Here is a 26,018-nt window from a genome sequence, read left to right as displayed (position 1 = left end):
GAATTGAAATACACACACACACACACACACACACACACACACACACACACACACACACGTGTTGCCTTTTTCACCTGGCTTGTCTCTGTTCTGCTTTAGTTTTTCTCAGTTGTCAAGGATCTAGGATGTGGGTCAGCTGACAGTGTGTTTGTCCTGGAGCGGTCACCATGGGCACCGTTGGAGGAGACGGGTTCCCTTTGAAGAGACGCCTACGTAACATCCCGGCCTTGTCGTCAGAAGGCTCTGGGTCTGCCCACACTGGCCCCATGATGTTAGCCAAGTCACTTCCTCTTAGTTAAGTCTCTCCTTGTCTCTGAACCAGTACAGTGGAATGGTGAGTTGGGACTGGGTCCCATCTTGCCTGTCTGAGAACAGGCTCATTCTGAACATTCACTCCCAATCATTTCTATCTTCCCTTCTTCCTTGCTGTAGGGCTTTGGGGAACAAAACACAGGGCCAGGGGCAATGAGTGACACTGAACTAAATGTCTGCCGATCGGCCAGTTTCCCCCAAGTTCACTCACTCATCTCCTGGAGGGGGTGCAACGAAAGCTTGTCCTCAATTTACTTTGAGATATAGCCCATGATCATTTTAAGCAACGCATTTGTATTCCTAACAGTATTTGCCTCAGGTCCTATAAAAATGAGTCCATAATCCTTGGGTGAAGTTCAGACTCCATTGGTTCTTTGGCTGCTGATAAACCAATCGAGTAATTGACCCCGAGTGGATAGATGTGAGTCGGTTCTCATGCTAGGCTCATACAAATGTTCTCATTGATAATGAATGGTTGTACAAAGTATTTTTACCTATTATCTCTTTAAAACTACCCAAAGTCCTGTGATGATACCACGACTCCCCCCTAGAGACCGATGAGGAAGTGGGGCTTCAGACAGAGGCAGAGACTTGCCTGAGGCCAGGATCCCCTCCACAGCTGCAGGTGGAACCAGTGAGCTGCCAGGTGGGAGGCAGCTCCCAGGCCACCCTTTCATGCGTACTTCTGAGCTCCCAGGGGAGGGAGAGGAAGATAGGCTTTTACTCCCCAGTGGCTGAGACCCACAGGGTGACTTGGCTTTGCCAAACCCCCAGGAAACAGGGGCGGTGGGAAGAACCCAGAGAAGGTGGGGTTGAAGAGGAGACTGCCACAGGTTTAAAGGGGAGTGCGCTGGAATTGGTGACGTTCCCATAGCATCTAAGAATTTGAGCCCATCTGCATGAAGGTCTGTAAGGCTGGGGACTCGCTGAGATTGCAGAGAGGCAGGAACAGGGAGTGCTGTGGAAAGACAAAAACATTTTGTCCTTGAGCTTTCTCAGTCTGTGCAAGACAGGAAATTCCTCAACTCTCCCGAGGCAGCCAGCTCTCCTGACTGCTGCAGCCTAGTGAGAGAAACGAGATAGATCTATGTATTTCCAATCCTGTGTCCCCAAGCCCGCTCCTGGTGCTTCTGCCAAGGCCCCTGGCGGCCCTCCATCAAAGGCTGCGACGCTGAGTCAGCAGCACCGGAGAGCAGCAGGGGCCTGAGAGCCCCATCTTCCAAGGGGACCGTGGGGGGTTACCTGCTCTCACACTCAGGCTCCATGCCCTTCAACTGCACCTGCTTTGGGGGAAGTTTTCCTCCAGCCTCCTGGGCCTTCCCAGCCTCTCCCCACCCAGTTTCCCAGAGGCTGGGCTAGGAGAGTTCTACAGTAGGCCTGCTTTCATTTTCTGTGGCAGTGGATAAAAATTCAGTGGCAACTTTGGAGATGACACCTACCCAGATATATTACATACCCTGGAAACCTCCCCATGGCTCCACTTCCTGAAGAAGGTCTAGTATTTGTGGTCCTGTGTTGATAAGAACCCAAAATGCCAGTGGCCCTTTCCCCAGAAACTTAGGGTTTAAGTTAGAGATATCCTAACCCTCCCCTTCTCAACAGTTGCACCTGCCAAAAACAAAAACAAAAAACGCGAAAATGGCATTACTAAAAGTCAAGCTGCCTGGCTCACAGGACCAAGAGAGAGACCAGACGCTGGGCAGCCATGGCTTGTCCTGCACCAGGATTGTCCCCTGTGAGATGCAGATGGCAGGGCCAGCCACTCTGCTGCCCCCTCCCCTTCAGCTCCTGTGAGGCGGGGATTCCAAGAATTGAGGAAATGCTGTTCACCCACCTCCACAAGAAACTGAATGTGAATGAGGGGCCAGGCCTCTCACCCTCCTCCTTGACTTGCCGACGCACTCCCTCTCTCAGAGAAATTGATTTTTTCTCCTAGTTTTTACTGAGGTATTATTGATGTACAATAAACTACGTAGACTTAAGGTGTTCAGTTTGATAAGTTTTGCCGTATGCACACACATGAAACCTTTGCCATGATTTTTAAAAGTGAAATTCCCATTGCCCCCAAATATTTCCTCATGCCCCTTTATAATCCAACCCTCCGTCCTCTGCCCCACACCACTACTGACCTGCTTTCTGTCACTGGACTTTGCATTTTCTAGAATTTTATATAAATGGAGTCATCCAACATGTACTCTCTCTTCGGCATCTTCCTTTTTTTTGAGACAGAGTCTTGCTCTGTCTCCCAGGCTGGAGTGCAGTGGTGTGATCATGGCTCACTGCAGTCTCAACCTCCCAGGCTCAAGTGATCCTCCCACCTCAGCCTCCCGAGTAGCAGGGACTACAGCTTGGTGTCTTTCATTCAACATAATTATTGTGAGATTCATCCCTGTTGTGGTACCCTCAGTAGTTCATTCTTTTTTGTTGCTGAGTAATATTCCATTGTGTGGATATATCACAATTTGTTTTACTCACCTGTTAATGGACATTTGGGTCATTTCTAGTTTGCAGCTATTGTGAATGAAGCTGCTCTGAACGTTTGTGTACAAGACTTTGTATGGATATGTGCTTGCGTTTCTCTCGGGGACATACCCAGGAGTAGCATGACTAGATTCTAAGGGAAGTATATGTTTAACTTTTTAAGAAACTGCCAAACTGTTTTCAGAAGGTTCTGTACCACCTGCCATGTATGAGAGTTGCAAGTTGCTCCACATCCTTGTCAAGACCAATTCCTGGGATGTGATGTCTTTTTATTTTTAGCCATTCTAATGAGTGTGGTGTCTTTGGCTTTTGTGAAGTGCTTAAAACCTCCTAGGATGGGAATGGAGCACCATATAATTATAGAAAATGACAAAGAAGCTCTTCAGTTCTGTCTTATGAGAGACACCAAGATGTATTGTTAAATTAAAGAGATGCCAATCATTTTGTGTAACATGCTTTCATTTACTTTTTTAAGAAGAAAATAAATGCCTGTTTGCTTCTATATGTTACACACGTAGATCATTTCTGGCAAGATGAACAAGAAACTGAAAACTCGTTGCCTCTGAGGAGAGACGACTGGTGGCTGGGGGATGGGGTGGGAGGGAGACTTTCCATACTCTTTGGTACCTTTTGAATTTTGTGCCATGTGAGCATATCATTTATCTGAAAAATAAATAAAATATTTTTTAAAACTCACAAACTTATAAGAACTCATTGTTCATTCCTGGCTATCAGGCGAGAACATTGTCATTGCCAAGCAGAGGCATCTTGTTCCTAATGATCTCTAGAAACTCCAAACACTCTTTATCTGTTAGCTGCCAGTTTCTGATGGGAACCTGAGCATCAACACAGTCATGTACCAAGTGGTCATTTAGTCTGTGTTTGTTGAATGAATGCATGAATGTTCACCCCACGTTCTGTTTTCTACCACACAGAAAAGAAGAGTAGCGGGAAGAGCAAGTACCTTCTGCCTGTGGCTCCCAACAAGCCCACTGCACCCGTATTCCTGCAGGGCCTCTCTGATCTCAAAGTCATGGATGGAAGCCAGGTCACTATGACTGTCCAAGTGTCAGGTCTGTCTCTGCAGCTCTCTCTTGGGGATTAACATGAAAATGGTCTTGGTTGCAATGGGTATTGCTCTCTGAGGACCCACTCAGATCATTGATCCACCAGAAAATCAGATGGGACCATCAGGTGATGGACCCAAAGAAATGGAGACTCTTGTCCTCTCTTTTCTGCCTTCTCTGGGTAGGATTTTCTGGATTCATGATTAAATGATCCAGAGGAAGAAGATGGCCATAGAGCTAGAGCAGTGAGAGATTAATTTGAAAATATAGTGTGGCAAGTGTAGCTGGAAGGTTTTGAAGACTGGTACAAAACCAGATTATGGGCCGGGCACGGTGGCTCACGCCTGTAATCCCAGCACTTTGGGAGGCCGAGGCAGCAGATCACGAGGTCAGGAGATCGAGACCATCCTGGCTAACATGGTGAAACCCCCGTCTCTACTAAAAAATACAAAAAAATTGCTGGGTGTGGTGGTGGGCGCCTGTAGTCCCAGCTACTCGGGAGGCTGAGGCAGGAGAATGGCGTGAACCTGGGAGGTGGAGCTTGCAGTGAGCCGAGATCGTGCCACTGCACTCCAGCCCGGGCGACAGAGCAAAGACTATCTCAAAAAAAAAAAACAATTATGTGAGAACTTCCCAAATCTCAGATGTTCTTAGTTGCTCTATTCAAATTTTAAGGTCCTCCCAACAAACCCATGAGGTAGATCCTATTTGAATTCCTATTTTACTGATGGGGAAGTGGAAGCATAGAGAGTTGTTGGAGTGTTTCATCCAATATCACTGCATTCAGTGCAGAGTTGCTGCATGGCCGGGGAGGACCTCCCTAACCAATCCCCCTTCCCCTCCTCCTGGTTCAGGGAATCCACCCCCTGAAGTCATCTGGCTGCACAATGGGAATGAGATCCAAGAGTCAGAGGACTTCCACTTTGAACAGAGAGGCACTCAGCACAGCCTTTGTATCCAGGAAGTGTTCCCAGAGGACACAGGCACGTACACCTGCGAGGCCTGGAACAGCGCTGGAGAGGTCCGCACCCAGGCCATGCTCACGGTACAAGGTGAGGCTGACCCACTCAGAGTGAGTGCGAAGGAGATGCTGCTGCAGCCTCTCCAAAAGTGATTTGGAGGCAAGGAAACCACATGAGGCTACTTTGTTCCCACTGTGGGCCCTCTCCTCCCTCAGTCCCACCCCAGCCCCAGAGGCCAGCTCCCTGTCCAACATCACAAGCTCTGACTGAATGGGGCTGCCCTTCCCAGCTTTCTGAAGTCCCTGCCCTCTCTGGGTTACTGGTGCCAAGGTGCATAGAGTACTAAGAGGGAAATCTGTAATACACTTAACAATTTGGCAGTGATAGATTTTGAGGTGAGTTATGGGCTTAACAGGGTCCTTGCCATTAGATAACATATTTAAGAGGAGAGGCAAGTTAAGCACACATAAAGTGAGTGACAACTCTTAATCACACGCATTGGACACAGATCATTAGCACCTGGCTTGGTGCCCCTGTGCCTTCTGGGCTACCTCCCTTTACATTGGATATACAGTCATGTTAATATCCTCTGAGAATGTATCCGAGATGGATATGCCATGAGAAGGGTGTGCTGCATTTGTGTATCCAATCACAGTGATTTCTGGACAAGCTGTTACTTGGGTGACATGCTATCTTCCCATCCTTCACCTCCATGGAGAATTGAGTGGACACTGCCTGCTGAGGGGCCTCCCTGTTTAGCTCTGCCCTTTGCCAACTTCCAGAGCCTCACGATGGCACCCAGCCCTGGTTCATCAGTAAGCCTCGCTCAGTGACAGCCTCCCTGGGCCAGAGTGTCCTCATCTCCTGCGCCATAGCTGGTGACCCCTTTCCTACCGTGCACTGGCTCCGAGATGGCAAAGCCCTCTGCAAAGACACTGGCCACTTCGAGGTGCTTCAGAATGAGGACGTGTTCACCCTGGTTCTAAAGAAGGTGCAGCCCTGGCATGCCGGCCAGTATGAGATCCTGCTCAAGTGAGTCTGCATGTCCGGCCAGCCTCCCTTAACCCTTCCCTCCAAATTCCTAGCTCCCCTAACCTGGGTCTGGGCAGCCAGAAGAAACATAAACCGTTGTGGGGTTTGGACTTCCAGGTAAAGCAAGTGCGGGCTCAGTGCTGCTCACAGGCTTTTGCTGATTCCACTTCAGTATAGCAAGTGTTCATTAGAACCTTCCCTTTTGAGCTCAGTTCCCCAGAATCCTGTCTTGTTACATCCCTGTTCCCCCATTATGTGGTATATGGTATGAAGGAAGGAGGAATAGATTAAAGTAGGAAAAGCAGGGGGATAGAGGGAATGCATTTGTTATCTGTTGCTGTGTAACAAATTACCCTGAAACTTAGCAGCTTGAAACATTTATCATCTCCCAGCTGGGAATTTGGAAGCAGCTTAGCTGGATGATTTTGAAGTTTCAGTCAAGATGTCGGCAGGGGCTGCAGTCTCTGAAGGCCTGACTGACACTGGAGGATCCGCTTCCAAGGCTCACTCCCGTGACTGTGGCAGGAGGCCTCGGCTCCTCACTGGTTGTAAGTGGGAGGCCTCGGCTCCTCACTGGTTGTAGGTGGGAGGCCTCGGCTCCTCACTGGTTGTAGGTGGGAGGCCTCGGCTCCTCACTGGTTGTAGGTGGGAGGCCTCGGCTCCTCACTGGTTGTAGGTGGGAGGCCTCCGCTCCTCACTGGTTGTAGGTGGGAGGCCTCGGCTCCTCACTGGCTGTTGGTGGGAGGACTCAGCTCCTTGCCTTGTGGACCTCTCCGTGGGGTTGCTTGAGTGTCTTTTTAGCATGGCAGCTGGCTTCCCCAGAGCCAGTGATGGAAGAGGGAGCCCAGGTCGGAGCTTGCAGTGTCTTTTAAGACCTACCCTTGGAAGCCACCGCCATCACTTCCGACTTTGTTAGAAGTGAGTCACTAAGTACAGCCCATACTCAAGGGGAGGTAAATTCAGTTCCACCTCTTGGAGAGAAGAATTTGCAGACATTTTTAAACTACCACAGGGAGGTTACCTTTCCCCATTGCTTTTTTCTCTCCTTTTCAAGGGCTTGCTAGGTTACATGGGAAGGTCAGCTCCATGAGGCACACTGCTACATTTCCAGGCCTAGTACAGTGGCGAGCCCATAGTCCACACTGGGTAGCTATTTATTAGATGAATGTGATTCAGAAATGCTCTTTTACCTTGGAAATGCCCTGTCTCTTAAAATCCTATGCCAGCCCTGGATTGATGGAGACAGAATGCCTTCTGTGGGTCCTGGGGTTGGTGTAAGCATCGAAGAAGAGGATTTGTTGCACCTAACCTACAAATAGGAGGTTGTGCCACATCCTGAGGATGGTTAAACCTGTCCTGGCCCGGGTACCTGACCACTTTGCAAGGGGCTTTCTCGCCTGTACTTTATCATCTCCCCATGCTGAGCCCATCATGTTCACAGCTCTGAGCTACAAATAGGCTCTAGAGCTAAATGCCAAGGCTACTGCAAAACCCAATATGTACCCCATCCCCTTAGGTCCTTTGTGACCATGTGCTTTATACCTGTATCAGTTATCTTTTGCTGCATAACAAACCACCCCAATACTTAATAACTATTAAAAATAGCTAGTTTTTTTTAAAGCAGTTTCATTATTTCTTAGGAGTCTTTGGGTCTCCTATAAAGTTCTGCTGATTTAGGCAAGGCTAAATCAGCTCTCAGCTGAGCTCAACGACATGCCTGTTGCGGTCAAGTGATGGGATGCTTGTGAGCTGCTGGTCACCCTACTATTATTAGCAGTACACTCAGAATGCATCAACTGCCTTTGCATTATGCTTGAACTAGTTATTACCAGGAAGGCCACTCTGCCTCCAAAATGGGGAGAAGGTACACGCTTACTTCCTAGGTCAGTACAAAGAATGGAAACCGATGATGTGTAAAAATACCTGCTGATGATCTCATCAGTATAGAAGGAGTAGCACTTTGAGATAATACTTACATTACTCAAGCCAGACATCCTAGAGGAGATGAGCTTGTTTTGGGATTTTGATGGAAAAGGAAAGCTGAGTCTTGGCAAATGTGATAAGGCTGAGCTGTTGAGTAGGCCGAGCAAGAAAGGGTGGGGTGGGGGCAGAGTCAAGCAAAGGGTTGTGGGAAGTTTGCCAGGCCAGAGAGGAGGCGTGCACCAGGAGGTCGGCAAGCAGACTGTCTGGGGCCAGCTGGGGACAGTCATAAAATTTAGACTGTCCCAGCAGAAAGGGGCTTCAGAAGTTATCCAGCCTCATCGTCATTTAATAACGGGGGACACTGAGGTCTCAGGGTCATGGACTTGCTTGTGACCACCCAAAGGCAAGTAACAGAGCCCAAGTTCAAGCCCTCATCTTCTGACATAAATCAGATGCTCTTCCATTCCTTATGGCTCTGCATGGGGAGTTTCTCCCAAGTGCACAGGGAACTGGAAGGACCTGGGAAACCACACTAGAGCCTCCAGCCTGCAGCCTTTGCCTCTTTTTCTTCCCCAAAGTCCAGCCTCTTCATTCCTTTCAGAGGCCACTGCCCTGGCCTTGGCTTTGTCCCTACCTGAGAAGAAGCAAGTCAGTGGAGAGTTTCCTGAGGGTACGTGGCAGGCCTGCCAGAGACCTCGCTCCTCCAGCGACCTAGATCTAAGGCAGGGTGCCTTTCGAGGGGAACGACTGGATGGCTGGGAGGAAGCCGGGGGTCCTGTGTGCAGGGGCAGAGGGTTGGGCAGATCCTGCCTGTCCCTGCTAGGGTTGTGAGGCAGGTATGTATGGGTAGTTTCTGCCTTTCTTCCCTTCCTAGCTCTTGTCTACTGTACCAAAAGGGGAAATGACAAAAAGTCAGCTCAAAATTCCAGCTGGAATAATTGAAACACTTGATACTTGCCAGGAAATTAGTTCTTTTTTCTTTTTTATTTTTTGACAGAGTCTCGCTCTGTCGCCCAGGCTGGAGTGCAGTGGCACGATCTTGGCTCACTGCAAGCTCCGCCTCCCAGGTTCACGCCATTCTGCTGCCTAAGCCTCCTGAGTAGCTGGGACTACAGGCGCCCGCCACCACGCCCGGCTAATTTTTTTTTTTTTTTTTTTTTTGTATTTTTAGTAGAGACGGGGTTTCACTGTGTTAGCCAGGATGATCTCGATCTCCTGACCTCATGATCCACCCGCCTCGGCCTCCCAAAGTGCTGGGATTACAGGTGTGAGCCACCGCACCCGGCTGAAATTAGTTCTTTAAACTAATTTTTCCATATAGAACCCATCCAAGAGGTAGATGATTCAGGGTGGGACAGGATCCAAGGCTTTGTAACCAGAGTGGGACTCTTATTCAGGGCTTAGTAAGCAGAGGCAAAAGGACTCTTTGTTTGTGAAAGTTTCAGTTTATAAGATGATAGCCCCATATGCTCTGTGGCAGCTCCTGGGATGGGGCCTCATCTTCAGCCCCAGCCCTGATTTTGTAACTGGGTACGTGCAGATGTCAAAGATGGCCCCAAGGCCCTGTTCCAGCAGCTTAGGTGATCTGACATGTGGGTCCCAGGCAGGAGGCCACTATGAACTTTGTAGGCTGCAAATGAACCCATGGTTTGCCTTAAAGGCCCAGCAGAGATTTAAGGGTATGGCTGTAGGAATAGTTACTGCTATTACCCTGCCACCAGCTGATCCACTTAATGGGTCAGCCTTGGTATCCCAAGTCCTCCACCTTCCTCTGACCCCTTAGACTGCTGGGTGTCACAGGGTAAGGCCTGGGGCTGGATTGGGCAGGAGCCCTTGAGAGGCTTATCTGAGTCTGTGCTCCCCACCTTGAGCACAGGTCATGGAAAGTGACAGAAACCCTTACCTGCTTCCCCCATGGGGAGAGACAGCTTACTCCAGCTTGGGGCACAGGGCTGGCTACCACCAAAGCCTCAGAGGAGTCCAGCTGGGGTAAAGCAGCCATCTGGGCAGTGTCTGCTCCTGATGTTTGCATCTGGGCTGTGTTCTACTGGTGACAGGAGGACACTCTGCTGAGGAGATGCTGAAAGGGCTGCCAGGCAAACACAGCCCTTGGGCATCTCATCTTCCTGCTCCATGTCAACCCAGGCACCACAAGGCTGTGCTTAAAAGTAGTAAAAGAGTGGCCTGACACTGGCCAGCAGCCTGGCAGAAGCAGGGTGACCTCACATGGTTATTCTACAAGCTCACCCAAAGCCCATAAGCCTTTTTGAGTGTTGAGAACTCGGGGCACGCTGAGGACCTCTTCATCTTCCCAGGGCCTGGCACCCATGAGGTTTCTAATTGCTGTTTGTTGAGCAAAGGAACACCCTGAACTCAAAATTCTCCAGACTTGAGACTCCCTGCACCTTGAATCTGTGCCCTCTGAGAGCCTGAGCATTGAGGAGGGTGGCTGGGAGGGGACAGGCTATGGGATGCATGGCCAGGGTGGAGAGAGGAGTGAAAGAGCTAAGGCAGTCAGGAAGGCACCTGCACCAGCACAGCCTGGGACAGCACGAGGGCACTGGGGAGAAGGACAAAGGAGGGGAGCCCAGCAGGCTAGAGGAGGGCTGGAGGATAGCAACGATTGGCTTCTCCTTGCTTCAAATGGGTGCCAGCACCCAAGGGTGAGCAGCACCCCAGAGCCCCTGAGAATCCTGGGCCAGGCCATGGGCTGCCAGTGTCCATCCACTGGGAGGGAGGCCTTGTAGAGTGAGGTGGAGACCCACATACACCAGCAGAATGCACAAGAATGCATGCTCAGATGCCTGTCCAGGTGGATGTAACTCATATGTGCACATATTCCCAAACACGGACCTCCAGGTGCAGGTGCCCACCAGCTAGACCAGTATATGTGTGTATCATGTGTATGGTTGATATCTACATATGTGCATGGATGCACACATGTCCCAGACCAGATTTGTACTGATAAGCACAGTAGGGTGGGGTGCAAAGGTCATAGGGTCACAGGTCCCAACCCCTCCCTCCACTAGCAAGCTCTGTGAGTTTAGGCAAATTACTTAATCTTGACCTTTAGTATTATTATTTTTTAATAGAGGTGAGGTCTTGATACGTTGCCCAGGCTGGTGTCAAACTCGTGATCTCAAGCATTCCTCCCACTTCAGCCTCCCAAAGTGCTGGGATTACAGGCATGAACCACTGCGCCTGGACTACTTTACCTTTATAAGCCTTATTTTTCTTACCTTATAAAAACAGTGCTGACTCTAATCTCACAGAGCTGTTCTAAGATTAAATGAGATGGCTCATGTAAAGAACCTGTCACAGAGCTTGGCACATCTGCTGTTGGGTCTGAGTGCTAGTGAGACGGCCACATCCAGGGGCATGAGTGGGAGCACCGTTGTCAGAGACCCTGAGGGTCCCACCCCAGATCCCCCTTTGCTTATCTTTAAATTGGGAATGGCAGTATTCTATACCTCTCTGGCATGCTGTGGATATCAAGAAAGAATTGCGTGTGGGTATCATGAAAGCTGTAGGGTGCTGTATGAAATGCAGTTGTTATAACCATCACTAGTCATCTCTGGCTCACAGACCTGCCTCCACTCCTTCCCCTAGCCTGAGCAGAACCTTCTTGGCTGGTCAGAGCTCAGAAATGCCAGCAGGTGGCAGCCTTATGGGGTTGGAGGGACAATCTGCTGCAAATCCACTGCACTGTAGCCAGGCAGGGTACAGCCCCTCCCCTGAGCAGAGGGCCTGAGCCTCTGTGCACCAGCGGGAGACTGACCAGGTTTATGGACACGAAGAATCCAGAGCCCTCCCCACCTGAAGGAAGAAGAGAAAGGGCCACTCATGTAGGAAAACACTTGTTGGGTTTTTAACACAAAAAGTTCTGATCTGAGAGCATTATCAATGAGTGGAGGTTAAGGGTGCTTCCATTCCAGAGCAAGAGAGGGAAACGAACTACTTCTGTGTTAAGGGATCATGGAGTCAGAGTCAAGGTCACTGGGCAGGCCCACCACCAGGGCCTATCTGTCCAGACCAAACTGCTCTATCACAGTCCCCAGCAGGGTTAGCCTTTCTCATTCCCCTTTTATTGGTTGAGTGAGTGATTTATTGATTCAATGATTATATTATATACTTACAGAAAAGTATTCCTACTTCTGGATGCCTGCCTTAGCTGTTGTCCAGACATTCTTTTTTTCTTCTTCTTTTTAAATAAGAGCTGAGAAAATAAAGGATGACCACAGAGTGAGAGGGTCCTGCCCTAAATCTAAGGCTGGGGTGAATGTCACAGCCAAGCCAGCAATTTCCATCTTCCCCGCTGGCCAGCAGCCTGTGATCAAGTCCACACTGAACAGGCCCTTTGCCCAGAGGGCCTCTTGATCTTGACTGATCTTTGGAATTCCTCAGGAACCGGGTTGGCGAATGCAGTTGCCAGGTGTCACTGATGTTACAGAACAGCTCTGCCAGAGCCCTTCCACGGTGAGTGCCCCCAGGAGCTGCCCCACCAGGCCATGCCCGCATCCCCACCTTCCTCCTGGCCCCAGCAGCTCCAGCCCAGCAGCCCTAGTTGTTTGTGTCCTGCAGCTGAGGCTGCCAAAGCCAGAAGGGAGAGCCTGGAAGGGGAATGAGGGAGGGAGAGAGCAGGGGAAGGAGGGGGTGATTTTTTTTTTTTTTTTTTTTTGCACACACCCTTATAAGGCTACTGAAGTCATTACCGATGTAATAAACCAACTAAGCAAGCGAGCGCCTCTCACCAATGTTCCCATCTATAAACACAGCCTGGCCAGCCTCCCCCCTCCCCTCCCGCTCCCCTCTACCCTCCCACCCTCAGGGATTTGCTCTCCCCTGACGTTTCTTTCTTACCCAGCCCCTTTTCCTCCTGCTACTTTCCTTTTTCCCTTCACTGGTTGCAGGGGGAGGGAGCCTGCCAGCTGTGAGGACCTCTGTGGTGGAGGAGTTGGTGCTGATGGTGGTGGTAGTGACCGCTGTGGGTCCCTGAGGCCTGGCTGGCCAGCAAGAGGGCAGGGTTGGCCAGAGGAGGAAGACGGCGAGGACGTGCGAGGGGTGCTGAAGAGGCGCGTGGAGACGAGGCAGCACACTGAGGAGGCGATCCGTCAGCAGGAGGTGGAGCAGCTGGACTTCCGAGACCTCCTGGGGAAGAAGGTGAGTACCAAGACCCTATCAGAAGACGACCTGAAGGAGATCCCAGCCGAGCAGATGGATTTCCGTGCCAACCTGCAGCGGCAAGTGAAGCCAAAGACTGTGTCCGAGGAAGAGAGGAAGGTGCACAGCCCCCAGCAGGTCGATTTCCGCTCTGTCCTGGCCAAGAAGGGGACTCCCAAGACCCCCGTGCCTGAGAAGGTGCCACTGCCAAAACCTGCCACCCCGGATTTTCGCTCAGTGCTGGGTGGCAAGAAGAAATTACCAGCAGAGAATGGTAGCAGCAGTGCTGAGACCCTGAACGCCAAGGCAGTGGAAAGTTCCAAGCCCCTGAGCAATGCACAGCCTTCAGGGCCCTTGAAACCCGTAGGCAATGCCAAGCCTGCTGAGACCCTGAAGCCAATGGGCAACGCCAAGCCTGCTGAGACCCTGAAGCCAATGGGCAACGCCAAGCCTGATGAGACCCTGAAATCTGCTAGCAAAGAAGAACTCAAGAAAGATGTTAAGAATGATGTGAACTGCAAGAGAGGCCGTGCAGGGACCACAGATAATGAAAAGAGATCAGAGAGCCAGGGGACAGCCCCAGCCTTCAAGGAGAAGCTGCAAGATGTTCGTGTGGCAGAGGGCAAGAAGCTGCTGCTCCAGTGCCAGGTGTCTTCTGACCCCCCAGCCACCATCACCTGGACGCTGAATGGAAAGACCCTCAAGACCACCAAGTTCATCATCCTCTCCCAGGAAGGTAAATGAGCGTGGGGGTTGGGGAAGAAGGGGCCTCTGTACCAGGGCCACTGCTCGCTCATGGAGCCTTGGTCTCGCTGACCCGTTAGCAGCCCATAGCCTGGGTAGGAGGGCCGTGCCCCTGTTTCCTGCTCACTCAAGGATAGGTCCCCACTCAGGGGCCTTGGGTACATGCACCAAGGCTGGGGCTAAGGGCTGGGATCCTGGTCCTTGTGGCACATGCTCACATCTCGGCACCCGTCTGGCAGAGCCCTCTCATGGCACCGCCACCTGTGGCTCACCAGAGGAGACCTGAGCCTGAGTTAATTCCCAGCTCCGGCATGGAGAGGGCTCTGTCCACAGGCTTGGAGGTGGGGGACACGGAGGCTGGAGCCAGGGAGAAGCTCTGAGTAAAGAGCTGTTTAGAGAAGCGTCTTAGGTTTGGGGAAGGGTGTGCAGTGACCAAATGGCACAGAGCTCTGAGTTGGGGTCAACAATAACTTAAGTCTTGATAGCACTGTGGGTTTGAAGGGATCTGTCGGGAAAGCCAAAATCCCAAAACAGCCCATACAGTACACACTCACGGGTAGACAGAGCTCCTCGCTTCCTAATTTGGATGAGACTTTTGTTTGCTGGTATTTCACATTCTTGGATGGTGGGGAGAGGAGGGGGGCCCCAAATCCTTCCATCTGTGTGGATTTTTGGGGTCTGGAGTTTTCAGATGGGCCAGTTTATACTTGGAGAAGAGATGGGGGTGACACAGGAGTATTTTCTCTGGACCCTCAATTTGGTTTGAAGTGCTTTTGTAAATCCCAAGTCTGGGTGGGAGCTCCGAGGCCGGCGACCTCCACACCCGATTCTGGCAGCCAGCGGAGGATTAGGTTGCCAGCGCAGAACAGAGTCCTGCCTGAGCCGATGCTGGTGGCTCCAGCCAGGGCAGGGTACAAAGAAGCTCCTGGGAAGTGACATTTCACCCTTGAGGGGCAGAAGGCAGCCACAGAAGAGGCCGGAGTGGACAGGTCCTGTCAAATCTGAGTCAGCTGAGGTGTCAGAGTGCTCTCCCCATGGGCTGCTCCCCTCCCTGTCCCCTGGCAGCACCCTCCCCACTCCCTCCCTCACCTTCTAACGCTCCTGCCTTCCCCTCACAAGCAGAATGGAGCATTTGAAGATCACAGGATCCCTCTCAGCCCCCAGTAAGGGTCCGTCTTCCCTCTACATCTGGGACAGCACACCTGGAGCAGCTGAGTACGTTGAATCTCAGCGCTGAAAGAGTGAAGGGGACACTGGCTGGCAGAGAGAAAAGTGTGTTATTTTCTGCTAATGTGTTGACGCAGTAACTTTTCCATGTGGATATCCTCAGATTGGCAGGGTCCTGCAGAAGTCGTCTCCTCCATCCCCCACCTCTGCTGGCTCATTCCCCCTCCCCTGAGGCATGCGGGATTATTGGGCTGGGGTGAGACGTTCAGAGGAGCGGACGCCACAGCCTGTGCTGCCGCCCCTGTGGGGCTCTCCCACTTGGAAAGTCCTTGGTAAAACTGATTGGAAACCCTGACTGGGAGCATTTCCCAGGTCGCCCTACAGTGATCTCTCCAGGCAGGATGCAGGGTGGCATCCACCATCCTCAGGACAAGGTTGGGGCTGTCCCCTGGCTCTCTGATCTCTTCATTATCTGTGGTCCCTGCATGGCCTCTCTTGCAGTTTGCATCATTCTTAACGTCTTTCTTGAATTCTTCTTTGCTAGCAGATTTCAGGTTCTCATCAGGCTTGGCGTTGCCCATGGGCTTCAGGGTCTCAGCAGGCTTGGTGTTGGGAGGTCTGTGGCTGCTCCAGCCTCAGGGAAACTGAGGTTAAGTCGGCTGGGGGCAGCTGCTCTTGGGCTTGCATGGGGTTTAAACCCAGAGCCATCAACAGCCACTTACAAACAATTCACTCAACTAAGCGATGTAAGGCAGACCCCAGGCCTGGTCTCAGAAACCCTTCTGAGCCATTAGCCACTGTCTTCTCGTGCCCTGAGTGCCTGCAGTATGTTTTCCCTGCTGGTCCCTTAGTGGTAAAGAGCCTAGAGATCCTAGCCACTCCAGCCTCCCTTCCCACGGAAACCATCCCAGAGGGAGCAGTTCAGATCCAGAGCAGCAGCAGAAGAAATGATCCAAGGAAGGCTGCACACGGAGGGGAGAGAGAGACCAGGAGAGGTGGGAAGGGATTCCAGAGAGAGCCCCAAATCAAACTGTAAGACATCTTCTAAATATTTTTAAATTGTGTTTAAAGAATAGCTGACATCTGTTGAACACTACGTGCTAGACACTATCTTAGGCCTCTTACACTTTTCACCCATTTAATCCTCCCAACAACGACTGTACTGTCCACCTAACAGAGAAGTTAAGTACCTCGCCAAATGTGAGGTGCTGGGGGTAACAGAGCCGGGATTTGAACTCAGGTGGCTGAGTTCCCGTGCCTAGACCCCTGTGCTATATGACCTCTTAGTTAATTCCTATTATTTTGTCAGGATACTGGTGGCAGCTGAGAATTTGTCTATCAACAGAAAACATTAATGACTATTTACTCCTCGATTTTGTTAAGAGTTGTCCGAAGGTTGAAACACTGATGGTGCCCCTAGCCTTGCCAGGTTTCTGGTATTTTCCCTGCAGTGGTGGAAGCAGACCTTGCAATGGGCCTGTCTTGCTTCAATACAGGAGAGTGCGGTGTCTCAAAAAATCGGCCTCACCTTCTGTCCCTTCACTCACCAAGACTTCAAGAGCCTGGTGTTTTGTTAAGGAAAAAGCTTATCTTAAGGATTTGTCTATCAGTCACCACTTAAGCAGGTCCCTCCTCAGGCAGTAGGGCATTCTGAGAGGTGGAGGGAGTCTTTTCTCAATAGATCTGGAAAGAGAAGACACACTCACAGTGATAAAATTGTTAGAGCCAAGTGCTGACAAGTGCTATGAGTGTGTCGGGAGGAGCTGCTGGAAGTGGGAAGAGAGGGAGCTGAGTGCTGGACTTTGATCTAAGCCCTGAAGGCAGGCCAGAGGGGATGGGCTTCCAGGCGGGGGCCCGCAGCAGCAGAGGCGCCCTGCTAACAGCTTGTTCTGGGCTGGAGAGGATGACATGGCCCCAGTTTCATCCTATATCCTGCCAAGGAATTCCAGTCTAAAGGCAGTAGGGAATCATGCAAGATTTTGGAATGAGGAGCACTGTATATGAAGCTCAGTTTAGGGGTTTTGGTGGACTCTGTGCCCAAAAGACAAATACAGAGCCTACTGAAGAGGTCGGGAGGAAGATGGTGAGGCCTAGACTAGCATAGTAGCCACAACCACAGACAGGGAATGACCAGTTCGAGAAGCAAGGATAGAAGTAATGGCACCTGTTGCCTGGCTTGGAAGGGCAGAATGGGGGTGGGGGTAGGTAAAGAAGATGAAGGAATGGAAGACCACTAAGTATGGGTGTCTGAGTGGCTGGGGTCTCAGTGGTGGTGTCAGTGGGAATAAGGAAGCTGGTGGTTGGAGGAGGTTTCTAGGGGAAGTGAGGGAATGGCTCTGCTGGCCTCCCGTCCTGCATACTTCACACTCAGCTCAGCACCTGCCCTGCCCCTGGCTTCCTGACTTCGAGCCCTTTTTGCTCCGCTGCACTGATCCCCACCCTGTCAGCTCTGCTACAAACAAAATTCACTTCCTCCAGGATGCCTTCCTGTTGTCACCCACCTTTGGCCACGAGAGACTCTTGCACTGTCCCCTCCCCATCAACCTGTGTATCTGCATGCACCAACTGCTAGTGGACGCGCTGTTTATAGGTTTCACGGGACTTCTCTGATGTCTGTAGCTTAGATAGGGCTCATAGCCCACAGACCCCCCCCCAAACAGGATTATATCACCCCATTTAGTTCACCCCCTTTCATGCTGAGGAAAGCAGAAGAGGTATGACAGCCATGGGCTGGAGTTCACCACTAGTTGATTTGTGGCAGGACACAGACACGTGGAGGTGTCCTTCCTCTTCCTGCACCCCTAGGGCTGCAGGGCTGATGGGGTTCAGAGTTACCACCAACTGGGCCTGCCCTCTGCCCCCAAGTCTTTCCCCAGCCCTTCCGGGACCTGCCTCTGCTGAGGAGTGGGAGGCCGATGGTCCCGTGAGCTGAGGGGACCTCTGTGGTGGCCTGAGAAGGGCTTTATCTTTATGCTTTGTTTCCTGTCTCCAGGCCAGGCTCCTCCTCCTGGCAAAACACTTTTCCAAGTCTAACAACGAGGATGCATTTTTGTTGCTGTTGTGAATAGGTGATTCATTTTTAATTGCCTTCAGGGCAGAATTTTGCAAAGGCTTTTTAAAAACCCATGTTAAGTTCATCCTACGAAAAATGGATTTATGCAGCATCTACTATGAGCAAGGCATTATTCTAACCCCCTTTGTTGTGTGCATAATCCACTTGAAGAACTCTGAATTTTATTTTTTTAGAAACTATATATTATCTTTTTCAATAGTAAGTTATATTTAACGAAGTGTTTGTGACCTTTTCTTACATAGATCCTACCAGATCACCTGCTACAGAAATATGCCTTCATCCTTCTCAGAATGACAAATATGTTTTACTGTGACTGCATTCCAGGCTTAGGAAAAACAGTGGTGTTAGACAGGGTCACTGCCCTCCGAGAGCTGGTGTGGGAGACAGGCATGCAGGTCAACAATGGCCCTGTGAGCCGTGCTTTGACATGGATGAGCTCGGAGTTGGGAGGACAGAAGAGGTCCGCCTAGGCCTGGGGGATTAGGGGGAACAAGGAGGACACCATGCCTGCAGGGGTGACCTGGAGATGAATTGTACTGTCTGGGCTTGCCAGGTGGGCTGGGTAGGCTGACTGAGGCAGCCCTATAGCAGAGCCTCCAGGAAGCTCCCTCCCTCCATCCACATCCCCTTCCTCCCCTCTGCCCCCAACTCAGAAAAGGAGAGAGCTGGGGGAGCTTCAGACCCAGGAGCACTTACTCCACCACAGCCCTGAGGGGCTCTCCCAGGCGGAGCTCTGCAGTGATGCTGACCTCTCCCATCCCCCTCATCTCCCTCTCAAAATTCCCCACTAGGTTGAGGCTTCTCAAAAAAAAACCTCTGGGAAACAGCTTTTCTTCTGGAGGTCAAGAATGAACTGTCCCACAGGAAATACCAGATTCTTCATCGGGGGTAGCCAAGCCTGCAAGCCTGCCAGGGGGGCCTCCCCAAGCCCATGCACATGGCCAGGGGTCCAGGCTCTGGGCAGATGGGAAAAGCTGCCTGCCCCATGCCTTGCCCCGGGAGAGGAGGCGGGGGCCGGGTCCACATGCCCCCCTACTCTCTGTGTACTGTCTTTGCAGCTTGTATCATTTTGACTTAAGACTCAAGGCAGCTGAGGGACTGAAACTGAAAGAAAATCAAGGATTTGAACAGGATGTGCGTTGGGGGTGGGATATCTGTTCCTAAAGCCTTAGCCCCACCCTGACTTGAGGGAAAATTTCCAGATGGGATTGGTCTCTGCTAAACCTCTGAGCCCCTCTAGTTGGGGCTAGGGGTCATCTTGGCATCCTCCCGCCCACCCAGATGAATGGAAATTTCTCTCTCCAGGACATGGTTATCTTCATTCCCCACTCCTGTGCCTCACAATTCTTACTCTTATGACAGACTTCCTAAAATTCCAGCCTAAATCCTCTCCGTTACAGTTTCTACAAATTCTGACTCCTAACTACAAAGGGAAGAGAACAGAGTGAAGCCTTCCCGAGGTTTGGGGTCTGTTTAGGGTATAGGAAGTTGGGAGTGGGGTGCAGATCAGCCCTCTTGCTCCAGGTGGTTTATAGGATGAAGGTTTCTCTGTTTAAACCATTACCCAGGTGGCAAGGAGTAAAGGGGAATATTACACCCTTCCTTCCTCTTCCAGCCTTAGTGAGGTTTTCTGGGCAGAACTGATATCACCCTTCCTCTTTCTAAGCTCCTTGTATTTGCTGGTCAAGGCTGTGCATTTGTGTAATGGGGGACAGGGACAGTAGTTGGTGTCCACTCAGAATGCACCCAGCTCTTCCCTCCCAATGCCAGTGGCTTGTGGGACATGAGATGGGAGCTCCAGGCAGCAAAGTGCACGTGGACCTGGCTCTGTCCTCCTGTGTGACGGCTGCTGCCCCGACAACAGGGGCAGCTTTGAGCAGGATGCCCTGCTATTTACTTGTTTGTGCATCTGAAAGCAAGAATTAGGAACTGCTGCCCTTCTGCCTGGCCCAGCAGGCCTCCTTCCACACCCTGAGGGAACCTCCCCAAGGGGGGGCCCAGAGGAGAAGTAACCAGCTCTGGGATGAGAGAGCTGGCAGGGGCCAGGACCAGACCCCAGATTCCTGTGTGTGCCTAGCTGACACCTCCTTCCCCAAACCAGGCCAGAAGATGGTGCTGGGAGTGAAGGCAGGCCCAGGGGAGAAGGAAGGCCACCCCCACTTCTCTCTGGGGCAACCAGAAGACCCAACTCTGAAGAGAGGCAGCCCTAGAGGGCCCCTCTGCAGGCCCAGTGCCCCTCATTGGCCATGGTTCTCCAGCTCAGACACCTTTCCTAAAAAGTCAGCTCCTGGGGCCCTGGCTGTAGTCACCATCTCCCAACAGATCTTCCCACAGGCCGGTGCCCCTCCTGGACAAGGGCTCCTAGCCTCCTCCACCCACTTCTTTGCTCAAAGCTTCAAAGCTCCCTTTTCCAGAATGCAGTCACAGCATCACTGCTGTGAACAGAGTGGGACCCCCTCACCAGTCACTGTTCCTAACACAGGTCTGTAACCCTGTGTCAGACTCCTTTTCTCTTTTGGTGACGTCCGGGGGCAGGGCCTGTGTGCATCTCCTTCTATTGTATTGGATGGCCTCCAAAGGCAGAGGCTATTTCTCTCCCTTCTTTTGCAGCTTTCTATTATGTCCCCACAAGAGGACTCTTTGGAGTAGGGGAGGAGGTATCAAGAAGGAACGTATTTAGGGATCAGTTATTTTGGACATGGGTTATAAGCAGAAAGTGCCCTGGCTTTGGTGAGGAGTGAGGGATTGGTTCCCACAAGGCCTCTGGCTTCTGGGCTCCCAGAGGCTGCCCGTGTGAGTAACCCTCACCTGCTGTGCTCCAGATGCCAGGGCAGGTACTATGACCACACCTGGTTCACTCAACAATTCTTCCTCCCCAGGCTCACTCTGCTCCGTCTCCATCGAGAAGGCACTGCCTGAGGACAGAGGCTTATACAAGTGTGTAGCCAAGAATGACGCTGGCCAGGCTGAGTGCTCCTGCCAAGTCACTGTGGACGGTAGGTCGTGCCCACCCATCGCCACCACCCATACACAGGGGTCCCATTTCTCAGCCCCTCCCTTCCCTACCATACCTTGCCTGTCAGACAGAACTGCCCCCAACACTGCCCTCCCTACCCAAAGGCATTCATTTTGGATGAATGAATATCTTTTGCCAAAAGAAAAAGAGACAGGAAGGAAAGTGGCAGCCCTACTTGATCACCTACATGGCTTCACCCCTCCCCTGGCCGTCCTGTCCCCCTCCCAGTCCTGACCCCCACACCCAGAACCTTCTGAGCTGGGAAGCTGGGGCACTGGGCAGTAGAAAAGACACACCCACAGGAAAATGACTACAGAGTATTTTACAAAAGCCACAACAAACAAGTGTCCAAGCTGGCAGGACGACCCAGCAGGGTCAGCCGTGAGGAGGAGGGAGCAGAGCGAGGCCCATGTGGGAGACTTCCTAGAGGAGGTGAGTCGGGGTTGAGTCTCTGGATAGAGAGGACAGGGCAGCCTCTGCCAAAACAAAATGGTAGTAATAATAATAATAATAATACTGCAGAGGGAGGTGGGAGGACACATCGGGGAGACAGCAGGCCTGCCGGGTCTTAGTGGAGTTTCTGTGTTAGGAAGAGGCAGTACCAAGCTGCGAGGAACTGGGCTTTGTCCTAAGGAAATGCAGGAAGTGCATTCATGACTCTTTTTTCTCTCCTTCCTGAGGAGTATAGAATTGGAACCTCAGAAGTAGGATGAACCTCGTGATGATTTAGATGAACACCCTCATTTTACAGATGAGAAACTGAGGGCATCCAGAGAGGAAATGCATTTTGGAGGGGGGCTCTCTGGCCCATTTAGGGCCGAGCCAGGGCCAGAACCCCATCCCAGGACTCACAACCCAGGATCATTTCTTTGTATTTGGCACTTACCTGGAAATGTCTCAAAAGGTAGTTTTTGGGAAATAGTTTCTTGCCCTTGAAATGTCTGGTTAATAACCATCAGAGACACATCAAAAACTAGTGTCCAAATAAGGCATCTTGAAGCCCAGCTTGGTTGTTCTTCTCCCTACTGCGTGTGATCAGTTGAGTTCTGAAGTCCTAGCCTGTCTCACTGCCATTCCACACCATGTAGAGCCCGTGTCCTCATTCTGGACTTTACAATCGGTTTCCTGATCACAAAGCTGAGCTCTATGGAACATGATGAATGGGAGAGAGGTGGAAAAGAAAGTCTTTTTTATAAAAACACAATGGCAGCATGAATTAATTGTTAATGGCCGAAAGGTAAGCTGAACTCATCTAATACTGTATACTTCTCCTTGGAGATCGTGCGTATATGTGCTATAGGCGCTCTGAGTCTAAGGAAGCGGACTTGATGGGTCCAACTTTATGGTCAATTCAGAGGGGGCATGGGACACGTTTTGAGGTTCTGCACAGTGAATGCTGTGGCTGATGACTCCTGTGTGGGGGTCTCTCCTCACCCAGGCTGTCACCCACCCAGATCACAGTCCTGCTTCTTTCTGTACAGGTGCTGCACTGTAAAGTATAGCGTTTCTGAAAACTTGATCCTTGAAGCCCACCTCTAACACCCCTCTGCTCATTTGGGACTCACACTGGTTCCCGAGCTAGTGAAGGAGGTTATTGGCTTTCAGAGCCTCTTTAGGTCCTATTTACATGGCTAGCTGAAGGCAGGAGAGCAATTTATTCTCCTTATCTGTAAAATGTCAGCACCTTTTCCAGATTTGTTTTCAAGATGAAATTTCCTTTTCCCCTACTGAATACACTTGGGGATTCTTTTTTTTTTTTTTTTTTTTTTTTATAAGGTTTGGGGAATTCATTCTGCAACTTAAAAGGCTTTGTTTGCCCAGAATCTGCTGGCAGATTCCCTTGTCCTCTCCACTAATCTTGATGACCATCATTATTTATCCCTAATTCCTTCAAATGCAGAGTTAGGCCTCCAGCTGCAAATTGGGAGCTGGGTCTTGGAAGAAGAGCTAGAAAAGTGATAGGAGGGAGCCCAGCTGAGATAACAGGACTGACTCTCAGTCCATTGGGTTTGGTTTTGTTGACAGAAAGGATAAGGGCCACCTCTTACCCCTGCTCTTCTTTCCCTGTTGCTATACTTGCAGATATATTAGCATCCTGTATGCCGGGTGGGCGTTTGCCCACATTTAGCTTTATTTTTTCATCAAGAGCCTCTCTAGGAAAGTAGTAAAGGATTGTGGTCACCTTGACAGCTCCCCTGCCACCTTTCTATCGTCTGGTGCTCCACTCCACTGGCTAGGCTAGGTCTCCTGCCTTCATTCTGTCCCCTCATCCCCTCAGCTCTCCCTACTCCCCAAGGCATCATAGTTGACTTGGGGATCCCAGTGGGTTTGTGCATCCCCTGAAATTACAGGCAAAATGTTGCATTATGTGGGTTGGAGCATCTTTCTGAAGAGAGGGGTCCATAGTTTTTAGTCGAATTCTCAAAAGGAGTCATGAATCAGAATACATTGAAGAACTACTTGCCCTAAGCAGCAACAATGACTGAATTTTCAAGCCCAGCCATTGTGTGGGCTCTTCCAGCCTGTCTCCAGCTGCAGCTGCCCACCCGACCTCTGCATAGAACCAGGCCTTCATCCCTCTTATGGGGCAATGAGGTCCATCTCCACTAGGCGATGGGACTACAGCTGGTGCTGACTTCAGACTGGCTTCCCCAGCTACTCAGCAGGGCTGGCCTGGCCCCTGAAAGTCACTATCATTCATTCATCCTGTGCCAAACACCATCAAGACCATACATCTGAGGCCAACATATCTTTCAAAATCTCATAAAAATGAGGCAAATGGGGCTCATTGGCTGGTCTGCATTACCCACACTACTGATTCCCTCATATCATAAAGATAAAGGATGTAATCTTTATAATACAGCACAGCCGGCTATTTTAATCATGTGTTTGGGTCTTTTTCCTAAGAAAAAGGGTGTTTATGTACTTTCTTGATTATGGTCATATCACCCTTCCTTCTGAACTCAGCAGAAGACAGGGGTTAACTTGTGCCCCACAGAAGGGAGCTAAAACATAGAGTAAACATGGACTTGCCTGAAAACTCACCCAGGAGGAGAACAAGCTGACCTTCAATGCCTGCCCTGGCCAGAGACTCTTGTGCACTTTGCATTTTCAGTCTATGCAACAGTTGGGCAGGGTGTCTTTCTCAGTGAGCAAACTGAGGCTCACCAAGGGTCAGCTGCCTTCCAGGCCCCACAGACAGTAGGCATAGATCTGGTGTTGGGGCTCCACCCTGCACAGTGAATTACAATGTGAAATATCCTGGCAGGACTCAGTGTTCTGGCTCGGAAACCTGTTCCTTTCCACAGCCTGACGCAGCCTCCCTGGGCAGTGAATTACCATGGCGGGGCCCGCTCCCAGAGTGATCCAGACCTCCCTGAGTAACAGCCCTCCCTGCGGGGAGGTCCTCTTGCACGTGGGACTCAGTAACCCCTTTCCTCTCATTCCGACCCAGATGAGCAGTGAGGAAACTAAGTCCTTCCTAGGCCAGAATCCCATGAGAGGAGTCAAAAAACACCTTAGATCCTCACTGGCTCATCCAGTCATTCTCAACTCAGGCCTCCTGTCCCCAGCTACCCTGGCCAGGGCATCCAGCTTTTGGTACCAGTGAGACCAGGGCTTTGTGACCACAGAGGGTCATGCATGATTGTGATAGGAAGGGACACTCCAGTGGGTATTCATGCCATCACTCAGTCATTCAACTAATATCTGAGTGCCCACCTGTGCCAGGCACTGCCGTAGGAGCTGGTTTTAAAACAGTAAATGAAGTAGGAAAAGTTCCAGCTTTTGGGACTTTTCTAGTGGGAAAGAGGCAGTAATGCAGGTGAACAGCTGTGTCATATCCTCAGGTAATGTCACCAGCTACGAAGAAAGCAAAGCAGGGTAATGGGGGAGGGAATACCATTTTTGGAGGGGGTGGTCACTGAGGCCCCTCTGAGGAAGGAACATGTGAACAGAGGCTGAAGGAAGCAGGGAAGGAAGAGGGACAAGGTGACAACGAGAGCATAGCCCTGAGCCGAGGACACTGTGCTTAAAGCATTTCAGGAGGCAGGAGGCCAGGGTGGTGGAGCCATGAGCAAGGGGCAGGTTGGTAGGAAGTGAGGTTGAGGAGGACCGTGGACCAGATCCAGGCAGTGTTGGCTATGACAAAAAAAATGAGGTTTTATTTTAAGTGTTATGGGCCAACACTGGACATTTATGAAGGATCACTCATGTCCATGTGATGACCAGACCCAGGATGAGTCAGAGGGAAAGCAGGGAGCACAGTGGGGGGTTGCCACAATAGGGACAGGAAGTGATCAGATTCATAACCTCTTTGGCTGTAGAGCTGATAGGAGTTGCTGATGAGCTGGGTATGGAGAGAGAGAGAGAGAAGTTAAAGACGACTCTTAGTTTTCATGGGGGAGTGAAGATCAATGGTGGGGCTGGGGGGCATGATCAAGAGTTTAGTGCATGTGAAGTTTAAGATGCCCATCTGACCTCTCAAGCGGTCCTGTCACATAGGCAGGTGTTTAGGTGAACCTGGAGTTGAGGGGGAGGTCAGAGTTGGAGGTGGGATACAGGGAGCCATCCACACACAGAGGCCATTCACTGCCCTGGGGTTGAATGAGGTCCCTGGAGAGTACAGAGGTGGAGATAAGAAAAGGAAGAGAGAGAGAGGCAGGGGCAGGACAGGGGCCTGCGAAGAAGACCAAGAAGGAAGTACTCCAGTGAGATGGGAAGAAACCCAGGAGATGGGGGTGTCCCAGAAACCAAATGCTAAGAACTTCAAAAAGGAAGGAATGATCAAGATTAATGTGCCAGGCCAGGTGTGGTGGCTCACGCCTGTAATACCAACACTTTGAGAAGCAGGTGAATTGCTTGAGCCAGGAGTTCAATACCAGCCTGGGCTACGTGGTGAAACCCTGTCTCTGCAAAAAATACAAAAGTTGGCTGGATGCTGTGGGGCATGCCTGTAGTCCCAGCTACTCAGGAGGATGGGCCAGGAGGACAGCTTGAGCATGGGAGGTTGAGGCTACAGTGAGCCAAGATTGCACCACTGCACTCCAGCCTGGGGGACAGAGGAAGACCCTGCCAAAAAA

The 26,018-nt window shown here is 50.9% G+C and overlaps 1 protein-coding gene and 1 long non-coding RNA gene across 12 annotated transcripts in view; one reads left to right on the top strand and one right to left on the bottom strand.

The window, feature by feature from the left end:
• Nucleotides 1–26,018, top strand: part of MYLK (myosin light chain kinase) — a 280,357-nt gene that overhangs the window by 177,132 nt on the left and 77,207 nt on the right. For 9 of the 11 annotated variants that reach the window (XM_063661671.1, XM_063661677.1, XM_063661676.1 and 6 more), the window contains 6 exons: nucleotides 3,729–3,866; nucleotides 4,715–4,912; nucleotides 5,605–5,854; nucleotides 12,182–12,253; nucleotides 12,688–13,673; nucleotides 20,801–20,917. In XM_063661671.1, the coding sequence (XP_063517741.1) occupies nucleotides 3,729–3,866; nucleotides 4,715–4,912; nucleotides 5,605–5,854; nucleotides 12,182–12,253; nucleotides 12,688–13,673; nucleotides 20,801–20,917 (1,761 nt within the window). Of the gene's footprint in view, nucleotides 1–3,728; nucleotides 3,867–4,714; nucleotides 4,913–5,604; nucleotides 5,855–12,181; nucleotides 12,254–12,687; nucleotides 13,674–20,800; nucleotides 20,918–21,199; nucleotides 21,370–26,018 lie in introns of those variants that run through there. The other 2 variants (XM_054480913.1, XM_063661679.1) reach the window with 2 other exon arrangements.
• LOC134739160 (uncharacterized) lies at nucleotides 3,378–13,109 on the bottom strand. The gene is made up of 3 exons (XR_010125689.1): nucleotides 12,638–13,109; nucleotides 11,914–11,993; nucleotides 3,378–3,456 (listed from the first exon to the last, which is right to left on the bottom strand). It is a non-coding gene; the product is annotated as an uncharacterized LOC134739160 (long non-coding RNA).

The sequence above is a fragment of the Pongo pygmaeus genome, chromosome 2, assembly GCF_028885625.2.
Source record: "Pongo pygmaeus isolate AG05252 chromosome 2, NHGRI_mPonPyg2-v2.0_pri, whole genome shotgun sequence".
NCBI classification, from domain to species: Eukaryota; Metazoa; Chordata; class Mammalia; order Primates; family Hominidae; genus Pongo; species Pongo pygmaeus.
Note: the sequence above shows the minus strand (reverse complement) of the source record. Positions and strands in the feature narration are given on the sequence as shown.